The 17,149-nt window shown below is 33.6% G+C and overlaps 1 protein-coding gene across 5 annotated transcripts in view; it reads right to left on the reverse strand.

The window, feature by feature from the left end:
- LOC113397901 (protein alan shepard) overlaps positions 1–17,149 on the reverse strand; it is a 135,487-nt gene that overhangs the window by 4,875 nt on the left and 113,463 nt on the right. For 2 of the 5 annotated variants that reach the window (XM_026636427.2, XM_026636431.2), the window contains exons 2-9: positions 12,923–13,153; positions 3,578–3,858; positions 3,414–3,472; positions 2,626–2,750; positions 1,046–1,240; positions 816–962; positions 303–572; positions 46–84 (exon numbers count right to left, since the gene is read on the reverse strand). In XM_026636427.2, the coding sequence (XP_026492212.1) occupies positions 46–84; positions 303–572; positions 816–962; positions 1,046–1,240; positions 2,626–2,750; positions 3,414–3,472; positions 3,578–3,858; positions 12,923–13,153 (1,347 nt within the window). The remainder of the gene's footprint in view (positions 1–45; positions 85–302; positions 573–815; positions 963–1,045; positions 1,241–2,625; positions 2,751–3,413; positions 3,473–3,577; positions 3,859–12,922; positions 13,154–17,149) is intronic. The other 3 variants (XM_026636428.2, XM_026636429.2, XM_026636430.2) reach the window with 3 other exon arrangements.

A 17,149-nucleotide genomic window follows, 5' to 3' on the forward strand; every position in this document is an offset into this window, starting at 1 on the left:
ACGGCACATTTGTAAATGCGAGTATTACTGCATATTCACACTCACGTATAACTCATTTTCCGGCCTTAAGCTGTCCCAGTTTACCTGGAAAACAGAGAGAACCTTCAGTCGTTTAGTCTTTGTTTATGTTGACTGATATTTCTTTGTCTTATTTGTTTAAAGTAGATATTAATGGCCGGAATTATTCGTCATTTAAAGCACTTTCGTTATGTTTTATTGAATTATTTTGCGGTTATATGAATACCTTTAATATCGATGTTTTAATGCTATTTTAATGTTTTAAAATATTCAAAGTAACTAACGTATTGGCTAGGCACGGTGTCGATGGGTATGTGTGCGGGATGCGGCGCATGCGGGGCGTGCGGCGCGTGGTGCGCGGGGTGCGCGGGCGGGATGAGCGCGGCGTACGGCGCCAGCCAGGCCGCGGGGTGGGCTGCGTGGTGGTGGTGATGTAGCTGCGGGTGGAACGCCGCTACGCCGTACACGCCGCTGCCGCGGTACACGCCCGCACACTCGCCGCCTGCTCCCGCGCCGCCCACGCCACTCGCGTACACGCCGGTCACACTCATTGCCTGCAACACAGAGAGATAGCATTTCATAGTTATTTAATACAATTGTTGTGCATAATATAATGATGAAATATACTACACGATATTCAACAGTTGCTGTAAATGTCGATATTACTTGCCAGTTGCCCTAGACAGGGTAAGTATAACTGGAATAGAGTGGAAAGCATGATTTTTTTTATATTTTAAAATTGTATTCTTAAGTTAAAACAATTAATAATGTCTTTCGTGATATATTTGTTTTATTACCTGAGTGATCGATTCGTTATTGTCTCGCCATGCTCGACCACCATTATCATTTTGCTTATTATATAAAGCCTTTTTCTTATTGCCACCATCGGCAAACTTAACAAGCAAAGGCTCCTTAGCGCCTGGTATCGGATTTCCATTAAACATCTGAAAATATAAGAACATTATTATATTCACTATTTTAATGTTAATAGCAATGTAGATTTTTATTACGAAAATGTATAACTCACTTGGATGATTTGCTCGCATTTTTCTCTAGACTCCATTCTTGCAAAACCAACTCCTTTGCTATGTCCATGGGTATCCCTAAGGATCCTCGTAGACACCACTTGACCAAACTTTGCCAACAGTTGGTCCACATCATTCTCCTTGAAGTGCGGTGGCAAGTTGGCCATGTAAAGGTTGGTGGGATCTTGTTCCTGTTGCTGTAAAATCCCACGGAAGTTGTTCAAGTAAACATTCCTGATTCTTTACAATACATTAACTATCTTCGGAATAAGAATCAGACTTTTTAACAAATTTTATTCTTAATATAGTTTTTTATTAATTTTATTCTGTTATTTAAAGATTTAATAAAATTTTTTTTTCAATAATATGATTTTAACGCAAAATAAACAAATTAATATTCGTTTAATTTAATTCAAGAAGTCAATATGAAAACAATTAAATTAAATATTCCTTCATGTTCTGTTAGTATTCCTCGAGATGTCCAAGGTTATTTCAGAGTAAATTGATATTAGCTTGAAGCTAGCGTAGATTATCTAGACACTTAAGCCAGCTGTGACGTAAATCAGCGGATTGGATCTAATATGCTATATTATTATTATTATGTAGGTGTTATCAACGACATGGGCATATACATCAGCATAGAGTTTATGAAGCTTGTTAAAGTCGCATACACACTAATTTAATATTGAAAGCATAGAAATACCCAGAGCCCAGTAGCGAAATACATTGTTATACCGCTGAAGCAAACGATAATAGTATAGAATTAACAGGATGAAACAATGTCTGAAGTAAGTAAGCGTTATAATTGCGCTGAATTTGCGTAGGTACCATTGAAAGGGTTTGTAAATACTTACAATACGATAATGTCACACAGTTCTGTTTGAGAATACGTTGATACGAAAATATCTCGTGATGATCCCCAAATTAAACTGATAAATGAATGATTAGATACTTTTTAAACCAAATCCTTTATCAATCGCCCGTTTAATGTCAATGATCTGAACTCTGGACCTACGTCAAGCTAAAGAGGATCCAAACATCTATAGTCAATATGTGACTTACACGATATCTAAATATTGATTCCCAAATGTGGAACAGGATATTGATGCTACTATATGCAAAGGTTGTTCAAATCTAGCAAAACATTTACAGTATATTTATAAAACACGGCTTTAAAATGCTTAGTTAAATATCATAGCATTTCTTTAACAGTAAATGGGGAAATACTAAAGCTATAAGTAAGGGTAGGCGGATAATAGGACTGGACTTGAAAGGTTCTTGTGGGTCACGATCCAATCAAACGAATCCATTAGCGACATGGAATCATTGTAAAAAATAAATAAAAATAAATTAGGGTAATCCCAAAATTGTTAAGTAAATATTAAACCAATCATTTGATTATTGTTATTAAAATGAATTGACGATAATGGGAGGTCGTTTAAGAAATAAGAAGGTTATTTTGTTACTAATTTCGAATAGTCTTTGAATGGTATTAATACCGACGATTTCGATAGTGATATTGGATGAGCGGATAGGGAGCAGGCGGTTAGTCATAATAGTATTACTTGCATGCACAACGTACACGGTTCAGTCTACGCAGGAACCAGATACCCACTTTAGCCATCTGGGCCTGAACACCTTTGGCTTGTAATCCTTTAACAGCAGCCTCCGCAGACGCGATTGTTTCAAAATCTACAAAACCGTAACCTGCGAAAACAAAAATAATATGCGTGTATAGTAAAAAAGTGAAAAAAAAGGTTACTGTAAGTTGTCCGTGAAACCGATGATTCATGCTTCGAATAACGGATATCTAATTCAAAAAATTACACTTTACAACAACTAGTTAGAGTAAAAAAATTAAAATGTTCTTCTAATGATTTTAGCTTACTTCGAATTTGAGCAATGGCAGGTGAGAAAAGAATAACACAGTGAAATATATTACGTGCGTTTTCTCATAAATAAAAAATAAAACATCAGAATTGAAACTCGTCCGTGCCGAAGTGCAGTATGGTGATGTTGTTTTGAATGATAAACTAAATACATCAATACATAATAAATAAGTAATCTTGAACGAGGATGTCATAAGTAATGTTTAGACTGAAACTAGTGTTCGTGCATATATTGGAAAAATTCTCACCATAGATGAATTAGTTTAATGAAGGTATATGGTATTCTAGAAAATATTAATATAAATTCAGTTACAAAATAATTTCCCTCTATGGAATTTATATCTTAGGAGATACATACATAATTTAAACATAAAATACATACGTGAAAGCTATGCACAGTTTAATATTAGAAGTATGTCGTGGGTTTAGGAAGATATCTATGATAGTGTAAGAGGAAGAAATGTCTATGAATGCTGATTACCTTTACATTTATTCGTATTTTTATCCAATATTGCTTTTGTTGAAATAATGTTGCCATACCTGAAAATGAAATAAAATATGTAATGATTGAGAAAGCACCTTATTGGTAATTAAAGTGACTGAGAAGTGCAATATGCATCGTAAATAAAACGTTTTACAACTTACATTTGGCACATTTGGACGAGGTCCTTGTCGCTGGTGTTCTGGCTTAGACCGCGTATGTACAGGTTGGTGCGACTGAGTTGCTCGCCGGAGGCGCCAGTGGTAGAAGCGGAAGACGCTGGTGGCGGAGGCGCAGTGCTAAGGCTAGTGGAGCGAGTGCCACCCGCGGAGTTGGACGACGAGCTCGACGCCGTGTTCGCTGGTGATGCTGCCGTGGGCACACGCGTGCCCGTCGCTCCGCAACCGCCAGTCATGGTTGTACTCGTAAACTGCAAAAATAAGGTCTACATTACGTTTGACGTCGTGTGTCCCAAAACGAAATCGTTGTTATTTTCTTACTGCTATGAAAATTAAAAACTTTAATTTTAAATTTTCTTATTAGTATCCAATAAAGATAATTTCATTGATACCACCATATTAAAATAAAAGTAATAAAAGAAAATTGATCTTTAGTCGTTTTCATTGTAAATTGCATTCGCAGAGACGTGCAAAGGATCAAGTCGTTAGTTATTTATCTGGCAGGTAATGAATAGGGACGGGTAATGAACGCATGTCGATTCCAAGCACGCGCCCTTAATCGACTCGTACGTCGGACAGACCAAGTCAGGAGAAGTCAACGGGTTACGGTATGGATTGCACGTGCTCGAGTCACACTCGCTTACGGGGAAACAGTTACATGAGGTTAACTAGTCGGCATTCTAACCACAGTGCAGGAAATACTGCGGCACACAAATCAACAGTTCATGTGCTTCATTTAATTAATATTTAAATATTAACTCTATCCAATATGGTGGACTATCAGAACTATTATAGAATATTCATTAACATAAGATTATAATTGTATAAATTAAAAATAAAACAAATGTAGGTACCTAAACGTAACTAACTAGTAAAAAATAAAGTAAAAAATTGGCTTAATATTATATGTAAGCTATCTATTCTAATTTATATGCTATACGATATTTTCAACCATGCAATATAATTTAAATATCTCATATGAACTTCTTCCAGGAGTCACGATCGATCGCAGTTTAATGGGATAACTGCGAAACATTCATTCTAGCTGAAAATTTATTCGCACCATTAGTGTCTATGGAGGTACAAATCTACATGTTGTAGTTATTTGCATTAAGTTAACATATTAAACCCATAAAATGTGGTGTCGTTTACACAAGGATGTCTCCTTGTATAGCGGGGCGATAACCCGTGTAATTCGCAGTGGATACGCGAAATATTCTCCATGACGCCCACGAGGACGTTATTCTGTAACAATAATTTAGAAAAAAAAATACATTTTTTTTGTGAGATTTAATAAAATATGTCTTAATACGTTATAATACCAACGTATGTTTGTAAAAGTGGTTATAGATATATTTTTGAATAAAATAAAATCTGACAGAATTTTATTTTATTTATTAGTTGAATTCTATTAAGTTACTGCGGTTACAAATAATGATATAAACACGAATCGTATTTTATATCAATGTATTAAAACAGATATACTGTTTACAATGTGTAATATAAATTGTCACGACCATATGTAATTGTGTCAATTTAACTTTATTAAGTACTTCGAATATTTGATGTGTTTTTAAATGAATCATTTCGCCCACGATTCTTAGTCAACTCTACCTCCGCATTCGTTTTCAGCGTGAAGTTTTACAAAGATTATGTTACTATTGGACAGTTTTCGTTAAGTTGAGACATGCTTTCTTGGATTGAGTTTCAAAGTTTAATACGAGCTGATAGTGGATAAGAAGTTTGTCTTCCCTCTAGGATATACGATTTTGATTAGTTATGATTCTATTATACAAAAAGCAAAACGTTTATATAATATCTATAATTTATATTAATTCATAAATTCACATGTAAGCGATCGGCTAAAGAAGATGAGATGGAGCAGCATGCCACGATGACATCCAATCATTACTTCGCAAACTTTGACGGGACACATTGAAAAAATATTGGTAAGCGCGTCTTCTCAGAATTCTTTAATTTATTACGTCTCAGCTTATAAGGATAAATCTTTGAAAAGTATTTAACGAGAATTCTGTCGTTTCGGGCTCGTGATGTACGTACTCGTATAACTAAATTTAATTTATTTGCAAGCAATCTTCGTCGTCTTATTTTATTGTAATTTTTTTTATAATTTGTAAAATAAATAGCAATAATATTTTACTTAAAGCAGCAGACAATATGATGTAACTAAGAATATGGTATAATCTGCAGTATTGAAAATAGTAATAAGTCTTTGAAATCTCTATTTTAATTCATATGCAGTTTTCATTTAAATTCAAATTCTTGTTCAGATCACAAAAGCAAGTTGAATGGATAAGAGCTCTCCGCTCGTCTATTTCAAGGATAAGAATGGAAATTGAATATTCGAATTTAAACATCTTTCAAAAGAATTGTGATATTTTTTTATTGTTAAAATATATAATTACAGAATAAAAATACGCCGTACCCCATACCTGTACTTAGAATTAATTAAGAAATATAATCAAGTATTTACAAAAATAAGTAACAGTTTAATATATTGTTACTTTAAAGTTATTTTTAACTTTGGAACCTCGTAACTTGTTTACAAGCAATGCAAAAAAGAAGTTAAAATTTGAGAGTCATTGTCGTCATGACTGTGTAGTGTATTGTTAAGTGTAGGGTGTCAGGATATAGCTAGGGCTTGCAACAAGGCAAGGGCTTGTATAAGAGCTCTCGAGCCCGTTTGAAGGGTTTTATCACCGTTTACTTAGGGAGAATGTCGGAAAATGAAGACTAATTCACAACTTTAAGTGAGTTTACGCGTGGAATTAAGATTCTGTGTGAAATTAATGGGTGTTCTTGAAATTGAACAAAGTTTCATAGTTACTTATGTGTTTTATTATAAGTTTTATTTGACATCACTAATATTATTTTCCTTAAGAAATTATTTATAATTTTGTACTTGCATTTAGGAAGCTGAGGACAGTTTGTTCTGTCTAATGCGTAAGTGTCTGTGTCTAATGGACTGATTTAGTATGTAAGCCTCAATTACGGAGCAGAAGTAGTATATTCAAATTATTAAGACAGCTATCACCGTTTGAGTTAGTGCCTAAATAGCAAGTGATATTTACTAAGTTTCTGATTTAATTACCAAAAACGTATCTTAAAATAATTACAGAAAGTTGATATTGTATGTTTGGAACATTTTATTTGTGAAAAGCTCTATGTATAATTAAGTGTATAAAATGTTATCAAGTAAACGATACAGCTCATACAAATTGTGCAATTTTTTTATCTCCATAATGAACTGAATATTCAGTGATAATTTCCCATGGATACATTTTGTCTACGTTCCGATTATGCACTTTACTACACGTATACCGCACACAATGATAGAAGCGACGATGACGTCACGCAAGTTGGGGAGAGGGGAGCGAGCGGCACTCAACAGTTGGTCCCGGCTCGATAGCGCAGCGCGTGCGTGCGGCGCGCAACGTCACATGGTCGTCACGCAACCACGATGCATTAAATCCATTCGTATCTGTGCTCAAACTGACCATTTCGTTCCAATTTAATTAGGAGAACGGAATCAGTGCGAAACAGCCGTTTTTAACGAGTTCCATGAAATTCTGTTGAATAAACACGATAGGAACCGCCTGCTATTCATAGGAAGCTTGACGATGTGAAACATAAATCCCATTCAATCTATTTAAATTGAGCGCTCCATTTGTTTTATCGTCGATTCAATCGGAGTATCGGTAAATCTATTTTGTGTTGACTATTACGAGAAGCTTTATAGGAAGCTATTTGTATATTCAAACTATTAATCACAATATGAGTATTTTCAATTTTCTGTAATCAGTAGATTAAAAATTTGACGATAGACTTTCAACTTTGTTGACTTCAAATTCAGCAATTAATTATAAAGTATGAAACTATATTACAGTAAAGCATAAAATATTGAAAAGAAAAAACATTCACCAGCGACTCGTCAAATATAAATATCCGCAGCTGGTAGAGATTACGTCTTAAAACCATTATGATAATTTAAGAAAAGAGGCACTCTTGTTACAAAAAATAACCCTTTTTAGTGCGATTTGATCCGAACCCGGTCCTAAATATTGGACAAGTTTCCAGGATAGAATTTGTTATTTTCAGCATGAATACATGCTATCATAATGTAAACACAAATTAGCAAATTGAGCATCACCTTTAATCGGCACTTTAAACTTAGCGTGAAATCCTCTCACAAAACGTTAATCGAGGAATGTTTTTGAGGTTACCGCTCTCGAGGGGCTAGGGTCCTTCACCTTCCGTGATGGCAGAAATAAATCTAATTCTTTGGATGACAGATAACAGCAAGCCTTGTTTATTTATACTTTCACTCGAAGATCGGAGGGTCGCACATATGGGACATACCCCGCCTTATTGTACAAAAATAAACTATTATCTTCACTGAGTCAACACATGCATAAGAGTTTATTACGGGATCATATCCTGATCTAAATATAATTTAAAGATAATCTTAACGCCCTATGACAATGATATAACCCCGTCATATATTTTTTTATAAATTGCTAACAATTTTAACAAGCAACCCAGAAAGGTCCTAACGTAATTAGAATAATTTATTTTAGAAAAATGTGGGTAGAGCGATGTATTTAAATATTTCAGCATATTTTTCGTGCATACGATGTTGAGGAAAATGAGCTGCGAAGAGGGCTGAGTGCGTGGGTGTTAGACAATTCCAGCGGATGACGTGAAAATAAATGATTGGATGAATGTGATGTGAACAGCTAATGCATTATTTAGCTGTCGATCTTTCGTACGATACAAAAACGTTATCTGTTTAAGACAATTTTTTTATATCCGTAACATAGGATTACGTTAAAGTGAACACGAGACGCTTGTGAAATAGACACTTATGTTGCTTTTTACGAAAAAAAAAACATCGATCCTTTTACCAAAAAAGTATTCTCCATTTAAGGTTGTCACGTTCAGGAGAGGGCGCGATGAATCTAACAAGCTGCACGTTGTGACAGTTCTGACGGCTGACATATAGCAGTCATTAATCAGGTGGTCACAGATACTTAACCACTATTAAAACTGCCCGGTCCAATCAAATTTCTAGCTTTTTTCTCTGGTTAAATTTCTCTGGTTAATCACTTCCAAATAGCTCATTGTAGTTAATAACAAGGATTAACATAAATAAATATTTTCGAGATAGCCCTTCCGTTCTTTTATTTCACATGTTAAATTAAAGAAACTAATAAAATTATTTTTGAGTAATAATTTCTTACAAATTTGCCAAAATAAGTATGTTATTTATAACTCTTAAAACTTAAATATATATATAAATTTATAAACATTTTTAAAGTATGAGGATCACTAAGAACATCAATTGTAAAAGTAGTTTGAAAGTGGTCATAATTGAAAAAATAAACGAAGTTCTAAATCAGTATACCAAAAATAAACGTATAAGCGTTTAAGAATGGTTAAAAATCGAGTGTTGTTTACGGAACAGTGAGGTTGCTGCTTAGAGCCGATGAACAGACCAACACAAAAACTAAACAAAACAAACTTTTAAAATTGATGGCTTTAAGCCTTCCACGCGCATTGTTTTACGGCTCTCGGAGATCATTTAGGATTATAGCAAGATTAAACTTACTTCTACAACACATGTTAGACCGGGGCGAATATCCTGACAACTATAAGCTGGTTTTTGTTACTCTTCCTATTTGAAAGATAACAGTTATATCTATCATATATTCTTTACTTAATCACATTCTTATGATACTTCCATCATAAGTTTACGGCAATAAATGGATTGTATTGAAAAAGTTCGCTGTGACTGAGACGTGAGATACAGAAAATGATAAAAAAACTTTGTAAGATGCTTCCAAGTTCCTGTAGTACGTTATGATAAGACTGTTAACGAAGAAGTTATGCCATCGACTAAAATAATTCGAATTGTTTACATGATTATACGTTTCTACAGTATTTTAATTCATTTGAGGATCAGAGCTTAATCATAAAAGATTAACTTTTATATTAAGAAGTATATATAGTATGAATAAGCATTATAATAAAAGTTATAAAGGTCTTCCGCACATTACAATAAAACGCAGTGTTACTTCCGGATTAAGCACTATAGTACGGAACATTAAAAGAGTTCAGCAACGCTCGGCCATGAGATAAATCCTGAAGGAGACGGTTCGTAATAAAACACGTACGATGCGGGGCGCTACATTTTATTTCAGAAAGCGATAAGGACGCGAGAAATTCCTTTTACGAGATTCTTGCGGAGGGGAGGTAGGGGTGCAGTGTGAATACTGTTCGTGTGCGACATCTGGTTTATGTCGGCGTTGGTTCGTAAACTCGGCGAGGGCGGAGCGCCTGTCGGGTCTGTCTCGACGCTCAAATCGTTCGATGCACTGTGACAATGATCAATGTACTGTAATTACTCACCACAGATATATGTTAACGAAAGCTTGGAACTCGAGTATTTTAATCACTAGTGATGTACGGTTCCCCTTCTGTTCGACCTTTATGTTTCGTTATTTATCGGTTTATACTTTATTTATTAGTCTCTCGGTTGAAAGATGAACGCGTCAAGGATTTTTTTCATTTTTAATTATTGCCTGTATGTTGGCTACATATATTATATAAATATGTAATAAAATGTTTTCGAATACACTTTTGTTTTTTAAATTTTCCTAAGATAGTGTATCACCGCTGAGACTATACGAATATTAAGAATTTTTTTCTTTCTATTCGTTACTGATAATCGATTTAACTGCATTTTCGATTGAAACGATTTATATATTTACTCTAAAAAATATATTTATACTGCTAATATAAATGTTACTGGTATTACTCGTTTATTTTGTTCGATTCGATTCAAATTTAAATTATTTTATTCAATACATCATTACACTTATTGATAGTAAAAGTAAATACTGTCACCGGTTTGGAAAATAAAATACTTTGATCTGAAAAAAACTTATAGGTTTTTGTCTAATTAAGTAATTGCTTACAATATCTAATATAATAAGAAATATAAGTAAAATTCTGTTTTTTTCTTATTTCTCATATGCGGAAAATTCACGAAAATTTTACATTTGATTCAAGACATAGAATCACGCTCTCTAAAAGCGTTTACGGTCCGTAGCCCAGCATTACCGTTTATAGGGGATTGCCCATCAGAGCCGTGTACTGAAGTAGCCGGTAATAACGCTTGTTGCCTTCTCGTTTCCACTTAACCCGAATAGGGTTGTGTGTAAATAAGGAAGCTCCAGCGTGTTATTTTTATAAAATGTAAAATTTTGATATTATATCTTTTATTAATGTAATTTAGGTCAATTTAAAAAAAAGTGTTATCGTTACTAAATATTTCAACTTTTAAACAGTCTATTTTTTCCAATGCCTGTTAATAATTTTATTTTAAAATTTTTGAAGTTAAAATTGTTTCGTTTATGTACGTGTCGTTACAAAACGATTATGTATATGACAAAACGCATCAATTTCAAATGTACTGAATACGCAAGCACTTTTAATTTAATTAATTGAAAACGAAACAATGTGCTTATTGAAAATAATAAATATACGATTAATCTTACTAACTGTTAAACTATTGAACTTCCCTAACTAAGCCCCGAACCTTCCATCAAATGAGATCCATTGACACTTAGTGTTGCTGTATGGACTTTATTATTAAATGTAACTTGTGCATTAACTAGTTTTATGCAAATCATGATACAGACATTGAGTGCTCTGACGAACATTAATCAAGTTATACTGTTAATGTTTGTGTTTTGTATAAGGGTTCCGCAGACGCGGTTAGCCGAATTGATGGAGCGAACTTCCTTCTTAATTACGCCTTGCTCTAAGTCTGACTAAATTAAAGTAATTTCAAATTGAAGTTCAAGATTAAATGTATCGCCTTCATTATGAACATGAACGTGAAATTGATACCTGTCACGTCGATATTATAAAAAGCCGGTGAAACTGATAAGTTCAGCTACTAATTTATATGGTAATAATAAGTCTGTACTAAAACCTTCTCTGAAACGCGTTGATATAAGTTTTATGTTTTAATAGGTTTTTTTTTTCAGTCAGGCATTACAAAATAAATATTTCATTTACAGTACAAAATGTAATTTAAAAATTGCGTACGATTTGTGAAATAAGAATTGATATAGGCACCCCGGTAGAAGCTTTAAGTGTTGACTTTTCAAAATTTTTATCATTTAAGTGATATTTTTATCATAATATCCAGTCCGTCTTGAAAAAATATCAAATGTTGTTTTATTTATGAACGTTCTTCAAATCATTAAACTTAATTTATAACGACGAAGTATAAAGGTATAAATAAAATAAATTGTTATTTAAATTGATGGTTTGTATATTAAATTCTAAACGCCGTTCACGTGTTGATTTCTAATTAACTTAGTGTATGGATAGTTTGTGATATATTGCATAATAATGCTGGACAATAGAGTTCACGCCAAGTTGGACATTCATTGTGGCCGACTATAAATTAACTTATAACTATTCACATAGTTTATTAGCTAAGCTGCTCTTCAACTATGTATCGTGGGAATATAGAGATTGATAGGATGTTAAGCAAAACCACGGAGACTCGCTTCCGTCAGGCATACATACATTTTACTATAATGAGTAACGCGAGTGACTAAAGAGGTGTTTGTGCAGAATGCAATTACTTAGTGATAGTGTTCATGTATGCTTGTAGTAATGCAACTCAGTATTTGTAATGCGTAACCCTATTTAAAACGCCGTGTTAACAGCCGTATGCGAAGTAAAACATCTTGTTAGAATTGGAATGTCATGAGGTGTATATTATATTGTATTTTACGGTTTTGTTTCCCTACTCTTTTAAGACTTCATAATTCAAAAGAATTCATTTGAAATCTCATATTCAACTGTTTAAGCCTTTGTTAAACAGGTAAATAAGTTCGGATATTAATATTTATTTACCTTAAGCTTTTAATCCGAATCGAAACAGCAAAAACTAATACTGCTCGGAATGTCTCGGTAATTACCGGATTAAAACTCTCATTAAATTTATGGACAGATTAGTGGTCATTCGCGCCGTTTAAAGTTTTTAAAAGAGAAAATGGTATTTTCAATAATTATTACTTTAATGCCATGCTTTGCTTATCCCATATCATTTATGTATTTATAATAAGAAGATTTTGCAAAGATAACTACCTACTAATGTGGGTGATATGCAAATTTTAGTTTTATGTACCGAACTTCTAAAAGCAGAACTAAGATATGTGGTGGAAGCCCTTATTAGTAAAGTAAAGTAAATAACGCAATTATTTTTTGATTTTTTGAATTTTCTACCTGGTGTTGCGTGTAAGGGTTCGGTGCCGCCGCGTAGGGCTGAGGTTGCGGCGGCGGATAGCGGCAGGGCTGCGGCGTATACGCCGCGGACCACTGCTGCGTACCGCCGCGGAACTGCGCGCCCGCGCTCGCCATGCGCGCCGCGCACGCGCCCGCGCCTGCGCCCGCGCTCGCGCTCGCGACCGTCACCGCGCCGCCTGCGCCGCTCGCGGAACGACAACCGACGGTACTCTGAAATTAATAATAAAAAATTCATATACAAAAACTACTCATTTACTAAAAATAGATATTTTTACAAACAAGGTTGTATAAAACGTTTTATTAAATGTTAAATAAAAGTGTATATGTTATCCGGTTTGCCTACCATAAGAAACAGTTTTAGAAATCTATATATTCTCTTAAATCGGCAAAAACAAAACAGATCAGCAACTTCAAGTCCTTTATTTGTCAATAATTATTGCGGTCAAATTTCGACCACTGAGCAAATACTAGTTGTGTTAACTTGCCATTATTAAGACCATACATACCAGTTATGGTATATAAATAAGTCAGTAATAATCATATTAGATTTGTATTCTCATATATTCCAAATTTTAATGAAAAAAAGCAAGAATATTTAAAACAATTAACGAAATTTATTACTTTACTTAAGCCTTTTTCAATAGTTTTTAAAAAAATTATACCCTACAGTACAAAACGAGGCTATAAAATATACAAAACAAAAGCATTGAGAAAAGCTTTAACGTGTACGTTGTTTTAAAAGGCGCCTCAAGATGCTGTGATACTAAGAAAAGCACTATAACATTTAATACATAGATCGATTGTTCGGTTCATGTTTTAATCAGCCTTAAGATCCACTCTAGTATAAAATAAAAAGGTATGTTGCTCTTTTTTCTTAACTAACTGACCACCCCGGCTCCACAGGCATTAAACGAATGTCTTACAAATTAACTAATAATATGATATTTCTATTGAGACAAAAGATCTTCCCGCTCGTATTGTAATTCATCTTACTGTTCGTTTTTTCGTTTTCTCATGTACTATACCAAACTCTTTCATTTTTTTCGATTTTTTTTATTCATATCACAAAACGTAAAGAGCATTATTTCTGCATTTAAATATAACGAAAATACACGTTAAATTTTGGAGAAGAAGTTACCGGACAAGCGACCATTTAAACACACATAAAAAGTACCTAATAATAACCGTAGTTTTCAAATATATATATATATATATATATATATATAAATAGCAGTGTTTTATAATAGTTTCTAGAAATAAGAACGAGGCCTTAGAAAGATCTTCGATTTCCACGGCCTTTAATATGTTGCGTCATGTACACTCTGACGTAGACATATGACTGTGAGAGATTGGCATCTAGGCATCTAGTGCTCCGACAGCCGTAACGAAGCGCGTCTTGAAGACTTTCGCAACCGTCTGGTCTACCTTATCATCATAAACGGGCTCTGCTTCATCTTTAGTGCAGTAATTTCCTATATAACGCAATCGCTGCATCGTGAGGTTACGAGGTTATAGCTTTACAAGAAATGGATCTAATAACACTTTAATAAATACAGTGGGCATTATATTGTAAGAAATTCATCTCGAAAATTCTAGCAGCTTTCAACTTGTACTTTTTATTCTTGTATAAATATTGTAAGCATGTTTTTGTAATTATTAAATATTTTAAGCCATTTAGCAGTCGAGAAATATGAATTACAACATTCAGTATATTTCATATTTGTTATTCGAGGCGAGTGCGTTTACCGAAAATGAGATTTATAGTGGCATTAACAATGTATAATTTCACCCGACGACCCCCAACTTCGAACTTAATTATTTGAGTCACGGAATTCCAAAAACCGTCCGGGAAACCTGAGGGATCAACGACGTCTTTCTCTATTTATTTTTTTCACACAAATAACGTTCTTATTCTTCATAACTATTTTTTGCTACCGTAAAAAACTAGGTGAGTAAGACTGTCGAACGATAAGCCGACAATCCGCTTAGCGGGAGTGGGCGTGCGGTCCAAGGAATTAGGGTAAAATATAGATTCCTAATGATTGTAGCAGTGACATTTCTTTGAGGGTTCCAGGCCTAATACATAATACGGGCTATAAAACCATCGAAACATGATATCTTTATTGTTATATTTTAGTAAGAGGTAAATGAAATGTTGTCATTTATAAAATGCGTTATAATACGTATTAATATTTTCATTCGAGGTTTTATCCCCAACTGAAACTTTCCTAAAAGTGAATGTTCGCTACGAGTGCGTTAAGGCGGTCGCGACGATTAAGCCAATTATATCTAATTGTACTTACAACTTTAATGATTGAACATTCCTTGGCGCGTAATTTGTCATTATCTTTTATTTTATAAACGTTTTTAGAACCTATAGACCTTCATTTCTACTGCATAGACAAAAACTCGACGGATAATAAACATTTAGAACCGTAATAATATTCCGATTTGAGATAATCTTATTATTTCATATCAACCAGAAGTTTGTTGTCTGGTTTTATTTAGGATGGATATAAAAAATAAACCTGAAAGCTAGACCGTGGAGACGCTTGTCAACTAGTGGTAAGGAATATAGCATTTTCTCGAAGGAGATTTAGTTTTATGTCGAGTGGGAAGAATGGCGACGGTAGGTCGCGACAATGTCTCGGCGACGCGCCGTAAGACGCTCCTTTTTGTATCTCAAGGACGATAGGTTTTGAGCTAGATAGGTTTAGATCGAGGGGGTTAGAAATTGCCTTGATCTATATTGTCTTTTGCATAAAACATCGTTGATGGACAATTATTATTCATTTGTTCGTGTAGTGAACATTTATATATATATAATAATAATAATTTATTTATTTATTTAAACAATATGATTTGCAAATCACAATTGAAAAACAATTTATTGTATATATTTTGTTTGTAGTTTAAATTTTATTGAATATTTATAAATAGGAATTAAAAATTTAGATATAGTACCCATCATGTATAATAAACAGTGTGGGAAGGATGTTATGGATGCTCTTAAGTCTTGGTAGTTCTCATAACTATATAACCTTGAGAACCATTGCAAAGTAATTTCATCTTTATTCCTTATTTAAAATATTTTATATTTAAATAGTTTCTTAGGATATGCTTGCGTTGAAGTATGAACAATTATGATAATATTGTTTCATAGAACATATTTATAATTTAAAGGAATGAATCGGAATAAGCTCAAATCCTTCTCCTTAAAAGGATACTACTACTTGGCCTAGTAATAGATTAGAAGTCGTGTTCCTAGTATAAGTGTTTCGGATCAGCTTACATTATTTTTCATGTTGGTGATGATGTTGCGACATGTCATGTCATGGCAAATAATTAATTATAATATTTATTAATAATCAGTTAACATTCGCGACTTCGATTAGCAGTGTATTATATAATTTCGCCAATATACGATCAACTTTTTTCCGTTCTGTTATAATATTATCATTAGGTTATCTTAAAAGGATCCCTAGTTTTCCTTATTTAAAACAAGCATATATATTTTTTTATTGTAACACTGGCATATAGTAACGTTAAAGTTCTATAATAAACCTAAAAAGAGGTCATAGATCTCAAGTCCTCTTAAGAGAAAAGTCAGGTAAGGTATTTCAATATCGACGATATTTCAAATATGTATATCCAACACAATTAATTGCCAGAGGATGCTTAGACATCTTCATAAAAAGTGATGTCAAAAATAATAAATTATTTTTGAATACCGACATTTCCATACATTTAGCTAAGTGAACTGCGTTTGTTATGCTGTCAGTAGTTTGATACGCTAGTCATGTCGGTTAGGAATTTTGTTGCAACGTGATCGTGATCATTGTATGTTGCAAAAATTTGACGTTAGGCTAACACAAATATATATCTGATCGGTATTCTTATTTCTTATATCTAATAATTCGATTCGGTTTGAAGGGACTATCAGAAAGCCTGTCCCTAGTATAATGGCCACTGGGAGTGTTTTATTAAATTGTTTTTTTAAAGAAATGAAATTATTTAAATATAAAATATATTAGAAGAATTTTATTGGCATTTTAATGGCCTCTACTTCAAATAAAAGAGAGTAAAACCAATAAGTTTTACAACATATGTGTATTGCTTGCGGAAGAACGTTTAATGTTGACACTTTAACGGCCAGCCAATAAGAGGCAATAAAACAGTCCCATGGGCCATGACACATCTTCGGCT

Source organism: Vanessa tameamea, chromosome 13, assembly GCF_037043105.1.
Source record: "Vanessa tameamea isolate UH-Manoa-2023 chromosome 13, ilVanTame1 primary haplotype, whole genome shotgun sequence".
In the NCBI taxonomy this organism is placed as follows: Eukaryota; Metazoa; Arthropoda; class Insecta; order Lepidoptera; family Nymphalidae; genus Vanessa; species Vanessa tameamea.